The 12411-nt window shown below is 36.6% G+C and overlaps 1 protein-coding gene across 1 annotated transcript in view; it reads right to left on the bottom strand.

The window, feature by feature from the left end:
* AGL (amylo-alpha-1, 6-glucosidase, 4-alpha-glucanotransferase) overlaps positions 1–11753 on the bottom strand; it is a gene marked incomplete at its 5' end in the record, with an annotated part of 29686 nt that extends 17933 nt beyond the window's left edge. Inside the window, 11 exons of the mRNA XM_009077174.1 lie at positions 31–154; positions 1649–1836; positions 3522–3661; positions 4232–4329; positions 4420–4522; positions 4759–4879; positions 5177–5288; positions 5521–5702; positions 9853–10056; positions 10501–10667; positions 11543–11753. Of these exons, the coding sequence (XP_009075422.1) occupies positions 31–154; positions 1649–1836; positions 3522–3661; positions 4232–4329; positions 4420–4522; positions 4759–4879; positions 5177–5288; positions 5521–5702; positions 9853–10056; positions 10501–10667; positions 11543–11753 (1650 nt within the window). The remainder of the gene's footprint in view (positions 1–30; positions 155–1648; positions 1837–3521; positions 3662–4231; positions 4330–4419; positions 4523–4758; positions 4880–5176; positions 5289–5520; positions 5703–9852; positions 10057–10500; positions 10668–11542) is intronic.
* Positions 11754–12411: the final 658 nt, after the last annotated feature.

The following is a 12411-nucleotide window of genomic DNA, read 5'->3' as shown; positions in this document are numbered from 1 at the left end:
GGAAAGAGACCACACACGCAGCAAGCCTACCTCTTATTAAGGAGGTAATGCCCAGCCTATTCACAAAGATATTGTCCAGCTCCTCATTTCCTGTGAACAGTTCAGCCACTACATACAAATCGGCTCGCAATTTTCTAGCTGTGTCCAGCATGTACTGCAAAAAGCACAGCCAAAAAAGCCACAGAAAGGGGAAAGGGAGATACAAAAAAGGACAAGTTTCAAAGCTAGGCAGGGATTGGACAATAGGAAAATGCCATGCAGCAAACAGAAATAGAAAGCCAAAATTAAGGAACAAAACAAGTTGTTACATGGAAGAGGACACAGCAAAACCAAGAATTAGCATACAATAGAGGAGAAGTTAAATAGAACATGAAGAAGAAAAGGTAATTGCATAAGCAAAGAACACAAATATGTAAGAAAAATAAAAAAAGCATACCAATGTTAGTTTCACATTTAAAACTCCAAACCATACACAACAATCCTACATAATTTTCAACTGCTTATTGTACCTCTAATCAGGCTGGTAATTCCCAGGCGGTTGACAAAAACATTGTCAATGTACTCACTGCCCGTGAAGAGTTCAGCTATCACATAAAGATTAGGTCTGACTGATCTGGCTGTTGCTAGCATCTCCTATAGATCATAATACATTTTTAATGCAAGACATCCATTGTCACCCATGTATACACAATCAATAACATGAATATTAACCAAACAAAAAAGAGTTGTTCACATATGCAGAACATTAAAAATATTAGTACTGTAAGTTTCAGAAAACCATCTTTACATTTTACAAGTAGTACTTATGGACTGAGTAATAACAGGAAATTCTCAGTAGACTAAGCTAATTACAACTTTGTTTTTAAACAAAATGTTAGCTCAAAATCAAGAGCAAGGTTGAATAAAAGCGGTATCTGTTGAAGTAAGAAATCTGAGTGAGACTTCTGTTTAAGTCTTTGCAGTTACCATTCAACAAATAGTAACACTAAATGAAAGCATGGCCGAAGTTTTCAAACAGCTGCATTTAAGAGCCACATAACTTTTGTGTGGGCAAATCAACTTGTTTTAGAGGGCTCTTCATAGATTTAGGTAAGCTCTGTAACAAAGCTAAGACTAAGCACTAACAAGCTGCACTACTCAAAATCTATTTAAAGCTAATTTACTAGGCAAATACAATTTCTGGATGGCATCAGCTTCATGGGAAACAATAAGCACTAGCCTTAGCAATATATAAACCACACTGAAATTTTTGCAGGTATTCTTTAGAACTTTTGCATTTTGGGAAGTGAACCACTTCCTGTTTAGTTCAGCAATAGCAGAATGTATATGGCAACAAAACCCAAAAATCAGTCAGACTTTCAATCAAGTCTTGGCAATGACCCCAGCTAAAACAGACATACTGGACACAGGAAATCACTGCACTAAGTTCATAGCTAAGTGAGGGAAAAGTTAGCTACTACTAACTGTTTAAAGTGGCTGAAACAATATCTAAACATCACCAGACAAGAAACCTTGCTTTCATGCTATGAGGAAGATTCCTTCACACCTCAACTCTGCCATGTAGATCCTGCAGACTTTGCAGCAACACTGCAAGACTTATTCCACAGACAGAAACTGCTTTATAATAAACATGCTTAATTTTGCGTACCTCAGCTACATGAATAGGTGTTGAGTGACAGTTATCAAGACGAACACCATGGAAATATTTGGCAGTGATTTCAGTGTATTTTTTCATGTGTTCCCAGAGGTATGGGCAGTCTTCAGGTTTATTACCATAACGCAGTTTCACACTGTCTCCCCAGCAAATAAGCTCTCTTCTCAAGTAAACATTTGAACCTGTTAGAGAAATAAATTCACTTTAGTGTATCTATAGTATAGAGTGTGCCCCAAAATGAAAATGTGGAATTTTATTTTTCTACTGCTGAAGAGCAGAACAACACTGAAATGAAGAGTAAAAATACTAATAACCGTAACAACCCAAAATCTACATACTCTACACTGAGGTATAATTTCAGACTACTCCAAGGGAACATCAGGTTCTGCAGTGATACTGAAATAATTCTTCAGATAGAAATCAAATTCCTTCCAACTCTTCAAAGTAGTATAAAAACTGTACTTCATAAGAAGGCAGCACACAAATGAACAAAATCAGTAGTCTGGTTGTTTATACTGGTCAAAGTAAAAAAAGTCTCTCACTGTGTTACCATAAACAAACTGTCACAGCCACAACTAACAGTTTTATCTCCTGTTACAAGCAGACAGTGATGACATAAGGCATGTTTCCAAAGCTAGTAAGTAAAAAGCAGGAACTGTAAATTACCACTACTTCCAAAAACATTCACTTAAGTGGAGCCTACCTTTTTCTTCACTAATAGCTGCATAGCCACACGGACAGAAAAACTGTCTTTCTTTGGATGTACACCATGATTTTTTAAAGGACCATTTACAGAACTGCAGTTCCTTTGTTTGTGCCCTTATGTACCATCTTTTTACACTGCATTCTCAGCTGAAATAATGTGTGGCATAAAACAGGGCATAACACAAGTATAAAGCACTCAAAAAGCTGTAGTTCAATTAAGAAAGAAACCTCAGCAATGGAAATTAAGTATGCTAACTAACACCAGCAACTGAAGGAACAAACAACAGTCTGCATAGAAGAAATGGCAATAAGATGAAAGGCAATTGAACAAAAACACTTTTGAAACATGTATTATGGGCATTGTTGAGAAGGAGAGTAAAAGTAAATAAAATGCAGTGAAAGGGCTGTAGATTACTTTGTAGAAATTAGGTGTTTGCCAGCTCTGGATCACTCTGGAGTATCATCAGATTAGCTTCTAAAGCAGACTCAGCAAACTCTTAGAAAAAATTGTTTTTAATTAGAATGAAACTCACCTTTGTTTAATTCAGTTTACAGAGAAAATGACTACTCTGAACACAAGCTTTTTTTGCTTTTATTGGATATCAACACTGTCCCCAACAGAGTCAGAATACAGTATTTTTGTGCACGGTGATTTCATACCCTATTTTACCTTCACAAGTAATCTGCATACTTAATTTGGATTAAATGGGTCATCTCTTGACTGCCTGTCTGCCACTCAGTGGACTTTTCAAGGATCCAGTTTTTGCTCACTAATGCAGTAAAATACTATTCACCTTTTCATTGCATTAGTTTTCTGCCACACTGTCATTGTCTCATGGAAATGCCAACAAGCACTGGTGTTGGAACAAAGTACAAAGTAAGCAACAAAGACAATGACAAAAGTGGGGAGGCAGGACATCCCCATTTCAGTGGCAGAAAGCTGGTAATTTCCCTCTCAAATCTTGTAAAACTGTACCTCAAATTCCAGTTCTTACAGTTGATCTGTATGCTGAATGGGAAATTAAAGTGCTATAAGCTTAGTATCTGCTATTCTGCAGCTTCACAGAATACATCTGTAAAAAAGACAGATTAAATAAAATCCTTTTTGCTTTGGCTAGAATATCAAAAGGTTTATAAGGTAATTCAAATTTCTTTTACAAACCGGGTTCTGCAAAGTTCCTAAGAGGATCATCTCCCATAACCCAGCCGTTATGAGCCATGAAATAACAAGCTACATCTGGCTGATGTATCATAGCTTCTTCTTCTGCCACAGTCATCTCTTTGAATGGATACGTAAAATACCTATGAAACAGACAGGCAATTGAAAGAGAAAAAAAAAAAAAGACAAACATCAAACACATGGTAATCCAAGCTGAAATTCATTGTCTTTGAAATAAAAGAATCTGCTATGAACTGGCTTGTACATAATACTAATGGAAAAAAAAAAAGCAACTTGCATAAATGATAGGCAGTTTTCTATTTTGTAGTGTGTTTTGAAGGAGAAAGGACAGATGTTACCACTATCTTGATGTTTGCTTGTAATGTAAGATTAAATCCCCAAGCTCTTTAGATACATGAGTAGCATCAAGTACATCAAACTTGGAAGGTGTAAACTTTCCTAGTTCCACCTCTCTTCCACCTACAAGAGCAATTTGCACTATGTAAGGCTTTGATGTGCTCTCTGACCACATTTGTTTAATAAACAGTCATTGCTGTTGCTCAAAAAACCCACTCAGTTCTTTAAGTGGCATTTGTCCATGGGAAAAACCCACACACTTGGACATATAAATGTATACTTTTAATGAACTTTGAACTCACTGTCCCTAGATAGATTCTAATAGTTTCCAAACATACAAACAAACATATATATACCTGGTAACTAAAGGATGTTTTCTGCTGATAAGACCCAGTTTAGGACCATCACAAGCCATTCGCTCATAAACCACAGTCCCCACGAGACAATTGACAGCCTAGAAGTAATTAAATTAAGCATTATTGAAATGACTGCATTTATTTGCAAGTTAAAGAAATTCAGGATTAAAACACAGTAATTTTAACACCTGTTCTTGATGATGACTAGTCTGTTTGTACTGCTCAGCATTTAGTTCCTCAATCCTCTTGCGAAACCAGGTACAACATTCTTCTATTGCAGCTGGTCCATTGCTTATCAGGAAGACATTTAAAGCAGAGAACAATTAGAAAAAATATTAAAAAAACCATGCAATATGCAAAACTAAAAGGAATCAATTAGAAAAAATATTAAAAAAACCATGCAATATGCAAAACTAAAATGAAATAAAAAATTACATTTTTCCTCATCTCAGAAAATAATGCAATTTGCTTGGCCTTGCAAATTTAACTTCACTGGTTATTTCAACTTATAATCAGTAATACAATACCTGTGTGGTATGAATGTTGCCAATGCTATATTCATATCCACAGTACTGCCAAATCGCTTATAATCAGGGTCCTGAAGTATTTGAAGATGTTGATTTGGATCAGATTTAGTGCTCATTTTGCCTAAGAACAAGATATAAAAGAATACTCAAGATAAAAATAGGAACTACATTTAAAAGACACACAACTTTTGTAATTCTACCATAAGCAAGATACAGGTGGATAAAGGCACTGAAGGGGGACAGAATCTTGAAAGACTCTCCTACCCCTCAGTGCATTCTGGTTTGATTAAATCAGCAGGGTAGATGTCACACAAAGCAAAAAATAGCATTATTTTGTTTTCCATCTTACTGTTAAGTTCACCTATATGTTTCTTGAACTATAAATATATACTTCACATGCTTCAGTAACATACTCTACCTTGAGTTAGAAGTGTTCTAAATTGCTGCACAGCTTTGTTAACATCCACTTGAAAAAATTCCCATAGTCTAATTTTTGGGTATATATCTTCAGAAATTATTTTACGCAAACACTGTAAAAATAAAAATTAGGTTAGTTAATAAAGTTGCTTATTAATATAACTAAAGCTAAGGGCTCATATGAATTGTTCAGAAAAACACCTGGGGAATAAAGGCTTATTTCACTAATATAGCTGCAAAGTATACACCATTTTTTGTGCATTTCCACAACCTTAGAAAATATTAAAAGGTTTATTCAGCTATTTATACTGTTTTTTAGCTTATACTTAGTTCTCATTCACTTACAGTCAGGTGCTGATCACTTTCAATCAAGGGAGGGACCCCTTTGGCAATACACTTTCCATCAGCCACCATACAGGTCAAATGCCACAGAGCTCGATCCAAGACCCAAGCTGGCTTCAGGTGAGGAGAATTTACAAGGTTATAGCCACATTCTGGATGCATCCTGAGCCATTCACTGTTAGTAGCTTATTGCAGAAAGAGAGGGGGGGAAAAAAAAAAAAGGCAATGAAAACCTAAGTACATAAGCTGAATTCTTCAATATTTTTTGCAAACATCTTAACACCGAGCAGCTGAGGTCCTGTGGCATGTATAGTTCATTGACATTTCAACTAAAGTTTGCCATGTCAATAGAAAATCATGTCTTATGCAGGTGTGTATTACTGATAGACATTTATTTTTTGCAAAAAATACAGTTGCAAAGACTGCAGAGACACCTTGTCTTAGTGACATGAAAATATGCATTAGTACCACCAATTCTAAAAACACTAAAAAAAGAAAATCACATTTCTGTTGCAGGAAATACATCAAATAACGAACATGAGATGCTGATGTTCTTTGTGTGTTGAAAGCCAGACATACATCCAGACCCAAGATTTATGACGACAGAAGTTGTTTATTTTTTAATATTCTTCACCCTGTGGGATGCCATGCACAGCCACAGAGCAAGAGTGTACACACACTACCCAAAAAATAACTGAGGAAAAGTATAGGTAAATGGGCATTTAAGAATGGATTAGCTTTGACACTGTTGTTTACTTAAGAAGCAGAGGGGTGGGAAGCAAAGCCACCGAGTCTAACACAGAAAGAGGAGTGCACTCTGTGGTGCATGCAAATGGGGAACACTAATTCAGACCAAACACTACACTCTGTGTCTATTCTCCAAGCTTCCCCTGTACCCTCAACAAGCACCACGAGATATGTCGAATATCAGGAATTAACCCAGACAAGATAAAGAGTCTTCACTAGAAAACGGGTATAGTATTTAATACAGACAGTGTGCAGGCAGCAGTGTAAATAAATACATATATAATAGAGAAAAAATTGATTTTAGAACTATGACAATGAAGAAAAAAAAGTTGATTTCTTTCTATTTTAGAAACTGTCCTAAATACTCTAATTGAAAATCATTTTCATATATCCTTTCTTTCCTATCATATTCTTAATGAATATCTGCACTTGTAAAATCAAATTTAAAAAAAAAAAAAAAAGAAAGGAAAAAACCCACAGAATCCCTGAGAACAAAAAACAGGTTTTCAGAAAAGCAGAAAGTACTTCATTCATGGGAACAACATATAACAAATTATTATATTGAAAACATGAAGAGTCATTAATGTGGCTAGAACCATTAACACCGAAAATCCAAGTTTGCTTAGTTCAAAGAAGTTAAAACAAAAATGTCAAAGGGAAAGAAAAGAATGTACTCGCTCAGACTATAGCACAAACAGCTCTTCTGAACACTCATTTACATTGCATCTCAAGACTGTTATGCACATGGCAAAATTCCATGTTTGTATGGGTCAAACCATTTGTGGAAATTAAGATCTTCCTCATGTAAATACCATCTACAACTAAACCCACCATGTTTTAAAGTTACATAAAGCAATACTAAGCCTAGGTTGTTAAAGGCTGATTGAGGTCGAACACATACCTCCTGTTCTTCTTTATACATATACTACTACTGAACTATTTTTTTCTCCAAAAAACAAAACTAGCTTGTTCTATGCATATATCAAGAGCTATGATTTACTATAAAGGACTTGCATGAGCAAATACAATTAATTCCAAAAGGACAATATATAATTTATATCTAAAGGGTTAGCTGAAAAAAGGTGGTGGTTGATGTGACTAGTCAAGTGCTTGAAAGTAAGATTTACTCAAGTGTTATATTGCAACTAGACAATAGCAGCTTCTGAAAGAAATACTACGTAATTTATTTTAGTTTATTTTCATTACCTTATATGATTTATTACAGGCACTGAAAGCTCAAGAAAGAAAAAATAACAAGTCTTTTCTTCTTGTCTCCTGGTGAAAAGTAAATGCCAGTGAACACATTTCTTATTTGAACCTACCCAGTTACCAGAGAGGGTTTGCAAGTTTATCTACAACACTCCTGCTAACATGCCAAAGGTTGTCTCACACTTGTCTCACATTGACATTTAACATTAGTGCATGACTTCACTTTTTAAGTCAGGCCATAGATGCTGCTTTTCATTAGAGCCTAAAGAGATGTTAACCTCAAGAACTGATTCCCACTGTTCTCTACTGTGCAAGCAGTCTGGTCTCCATTGCAGTGTAAAAACCTAAGACCTGAGCTTAATGCTTGATCCTGAAAGTGAGCTGTCTGACATTACAACAGCAACAGAGGGGGAAGCAATGCCATTTTTATGCAATGGTCTCGACTAGAAAGCAGCAACTACCAACAGATAGAACCACTGTAACCTGAGGGGTCATGAGCTGTTAGAACTAACAGCATTAGATGATTTACTGTGAGACAACTTAAGCTTTTAATGCAGACATGCTGCAGAATTAATTATGATGTGCAAGCATCCATAATCTGCTTAAAATAATGGACTATACATTTTGTGTCTTGTATATTCAAATGGGGGCCTATGAAGCATGTTTTACAATTAAGTCAGCCTAATGTGCAGAAATGAGTTAATTTAACTACTGAAAATTACTGTTCAATTAAGAGAAAAAAGTTTTGAATCCCATCTAATCAAGATCCAGACAAAAAGAACCTCAAAACCTATTTCCCTATTTTCTTATTTCAAAAGTCCCCCCAAAACCTCCATGGGCATATGCAATATCAACATATCCTTCTGAAAATGCTAAATTTGACATTTAATGAAGTTGAGAGACAGCTGTAGATCAAGAGGTTTGGATTATAAACAACAAAGAGGGGAGGGAAAATTCAAATTTCAAAATTTAAAAGCAGGCAAAGCAGCCATCAGGTATACCTTGTTTAACGATATGAGTCAGAACCACAGTTATCTGAATATTTCTATCCTGTCACAAGTCACTTCTAAACATCCTTTCACCACTGTACAAATGTTTAGTCAGCCATCCCAATGGAGATCTTTAACCCTGAATGTAAGCTGAAGAAGTCCTTCTACAAACATAGCCAAATAATGTGACATTTTTCTTCTCAAATATATTCTGCTGTCTAAGTTATTATACTTGGGTATTTCTGTCCATAAACCCCAAACATTCTCCTTGGTAGCATGCAAACATACACTGTAAAAACAGGAGCTCAGGCACATGTAAGAGAAACTGGACTTCTAATTGGTCAAGTACAAGAAATTTTTTATCCAAAATTGGGAGGACGTTTGACAGCCTAATTCCCTCAGACATAGCCAACAACTATACTTAGTAACTTTTCAACGGACAGATAGGGCAAACAACAAGGCCCACACTGCACTGCAGACTGATTGGATAGGAATGCTGGGCAGCAGTCAACACACAAGAACTAAAGCAAACAAAGCTTGAAATTCACATACACCTGTGAATAGAGGTCTTTTTCAAGCCACAGAAGACTAACGGCAACATACATAACCACTTCTTGTACTCTCTGCAATGAGAATGCTAATTACTGCAATCTTTAGGCTTACTGCAGAAAACTGCAGTAAAAAACTGAAAACTGCACAATAAACATAATCAACGTAAACTAATTATCCAATTAGCACAATTACAAATGATCAAGTACTATAATTTAAATTTCTTCAGATCATACAAAAGAACTCACTGTCTCTCAAGCAATTAAGAGGAGTTACACCTTCAATGTATTAGCACATCTATGCTTAGAACATCCTGCCCCGAACACAAAGCTACCCTTTTTTTTTCTTTCCCCTGACTGAGCTGTAACATTTCCTCCATTGCTCAATCTTAGCCTCTTGCCCCTTTTCTGTTTACCATCTGCGTGTTAGACACAAAGGAGGAGAAACATTTAAACAGCTACAAGCATAACACCTATTTAACAAGACTGTATTCAGTTTATGTTCACCAGATAATTCATAATGCAAACTGTTCACATATGAGGGAACTGCACATCACAGATGCTGAAAATAAGCATATTATAAAAATACAGACACATACACAGCTCATCAGTTCTCTCTAAGAAGGGCTCTATTCATCCTTTCAGTAACAATACTAAGTTCTTTTCCACCTGTTACAGAGACATATTGTAAGGTGTTGTTCTGGGTTTGAGAGGTTCAAAGGCAAATGACAACTACATTGCTTAAAACAGCTACTAAAAATGGATACAAGAGGGAGAAGTTAAGAGAAGTAATGAAATATAATTTTAGGACCAATCTGATTAGTAACACACAAAAATCATACCAGTATGATTGTAGACTACATCTGTGATGCACAGCATGTTCCATTCATTTTTCAATTTCTCCACAAGAGCTCCTATATCACTCCAAGTGCACTTCTTACTCGAGGTTGAAAATTCAGGATTTACTTCTAACTGATCAGCCAGTGAATAACATGATCTAGACTGTCCAAGCTTCTGCAGTGGCGTAAAATGAATCATGTTGTAACCTATGTAATAAGAAGCAATTTATTTACTGAGAAAAAAAGTTTCAGTCAAAGTTAACTGAAAGAAGCGTAATAAGCTGCAGTTATAACGCGTATTTAAAGCCAGTGTTTGGAATAACCAGTTTAAATTAATCCAAATCCTTCCCTTGAAATTATATATAACACAAGATTTAAAAACCACCCTGTCAGTTCTACGAACTTCCAAGTCTATCTGAAACCAAGACAATAAAACAAAAGTAGTTTCCCAGATTAGTAAATCCCTGAATTTTTGCACCTCTGCAAATATTTTAATCATTTCACTGACTTAATCTGCTAATTTAATTGAATGCAGTGGAAAATATTTAGTCTACAAAAAACAACCTGTTCACACTGAAGCTCTTTAGCACAACTCTGGGTTTTGACCATAAGGCAAAAACTTACATTCTTTAACATGTGTATTGGCATTACCTGTTTCTTTTGCAACTCTAAGCCTATCTTCCCATTCATGAAAGGGTCCCAGACACTTGGCGAGGAATGTCTGGAGCGTAACACAGTCCAAGGGTAGTACATGATTATCAGCTCCAACATGCAAAACAGGATCCACAACTATGTAACCTCCACCACTTTTTTCATTTCTGGGAAAACATAATTTCAATTGGTATAGTTAACATCCATTGTACCAGTCAGTTTCAGAAAGAGAATCTGAGCAGCACAGGTATTTCAAAAACAAAATAGCTCAGTTCAGTGGTTGGGAGCAGATGGGGAACAGGACTGCAGGACACCTGAAAAAATAGGAAACACTGAAATGTTCATCTCTTAGACATCATCTCTCTACTGGACTTAGAAGAATACAATTTAGATAGAGAGCTTTAAAATCTCTGCAAAAGTGAAGTATCTTTGTTACTTACTGAGACAGAGTACTGGTTTCTCCTTTTGGCATAAGGACAGAAACACAGGAGCACAACTGCCCATCTATTATACAAAGATCTCCATTTGGAGCACCATCCTTGGGAAGATATCTGAGCTAAATGCCCTTCTAAGCCTGGGAGAATTTAACCACTCATCTTCCAGAAACTCAAAATACCAGACCACAATTATTACAGATACTGGCATTCTCTTCTGCAGCTGTCCCACTGAGGACACAAGTGAAAAAAATGACAGAATCTCTGTGCTAGAAGGGTAGAAAACAACCTTCAATGTCAATGAAGAAAGTATAACTTAACCATTCAGATACTCAGAATGCTGATGAATTTGAAAACTTGTAAAAATGGATTGCTCCTCCAACACTGACAGAAAATAGATCAACTTTGTTCTGTATACTCTCCAGAATATCTCTGCATCAGACAGCATTAAATAACCACCATGGTTATGAGCTTTCATTAACAGATTCTGATTGGCCTCATAATTGCAATTTGAAAAATACATGAAAAAAAAAAAGTTTTTCTTCAGGTTAAAATGTAGACCAAGGAAATAGATTCCATTTGGCCATAAATATAAGAATTTCACTTACTCAAGACTGAAATAGTACTGGTATGACCCAGAAACTTGGAGGTCCAGCTTGCAGAATTTGTCAGAGTCATCTTCTTTTCCTGTGGGATTGTGCCATGATAGTGTCCTGAACTTGTGGCGATCAAATACTTCTCCAGAAGCTGGGTAATTTGTGTACACAGTCACAGGCTTGCCTTGAAGAGTTGGGCCCAATCGGAACTGTAGTTCAAAACCTCAAGAGAAATAAAAGATAAAATCACTTTATCAGGAGGACTAGGTACTTCTAGTCTGTATTTTCTAGTCTGTATTGCAACACATGATTTCACATTATGTTAATCAGAAAGTGCCAAGAATTTCAGCAGAACAATTCAATTCTACAGCATAGAATCATCAAATATCCTGAGGTGGAAGGGACCCACAAGGTTCATCAAAGTTCAGCTCCTGGACCTGCACGGGACAAAGCTACTCACACCACACCATGTGCCTGAGAGCATTGTGCAAATGCTCCTTGAACTCTGGCAGGCTTGGTGCTGTGACCACTTCCCTGGGGTGTGGGAAGCCTGTTCCAGTGCCCAACCACCCTCTGGGTGAAGAGCCCTTTTCTAACATCCAATCTAAACCTTCCCTGACACAGCTTCATACCATTGCCTCAGGTCCTGTCACTGGTCACCAGAGAAAAGACAGCAGTGCCTGCTCCTCCATTTCCCCTAGTGAGGAAGCTGTATATTGTTATGAGGTCTCCCTTCTGTCTCCTCTTCTCCAGGCTGAACGAGCCAAGCGACCTCAGCTGCTCCTCACATGGCTTCCCCTCTAGGCCCTTCACCATCTTTGCAGCCTCCTTTGGATAATCTCTAACAGCTTCATATCGTTCTCATATTCTGGTGCCCAAAA

The sequence above is a fragment of the Acanthisitta chloris genome, unplaced genomic scaffold (assembly GCF_000695815.1).
Source record: "Acanthisitta chloris isolate BGI_N310 unplaced genomic scaffold, ASM69581v1 scaffold17880, whole genome shotgun sequence".
NCBI lineage: Eukaryota > Metazoa > Chordata > Aves > Passeriformes > Acanthisittidae > Acanthisitta > Acanthisitta chloris.
Note: the sequence above shows the minus strand (reverse complement) of the source record. Positions and strands in the feature narration are given on the sequence as shown.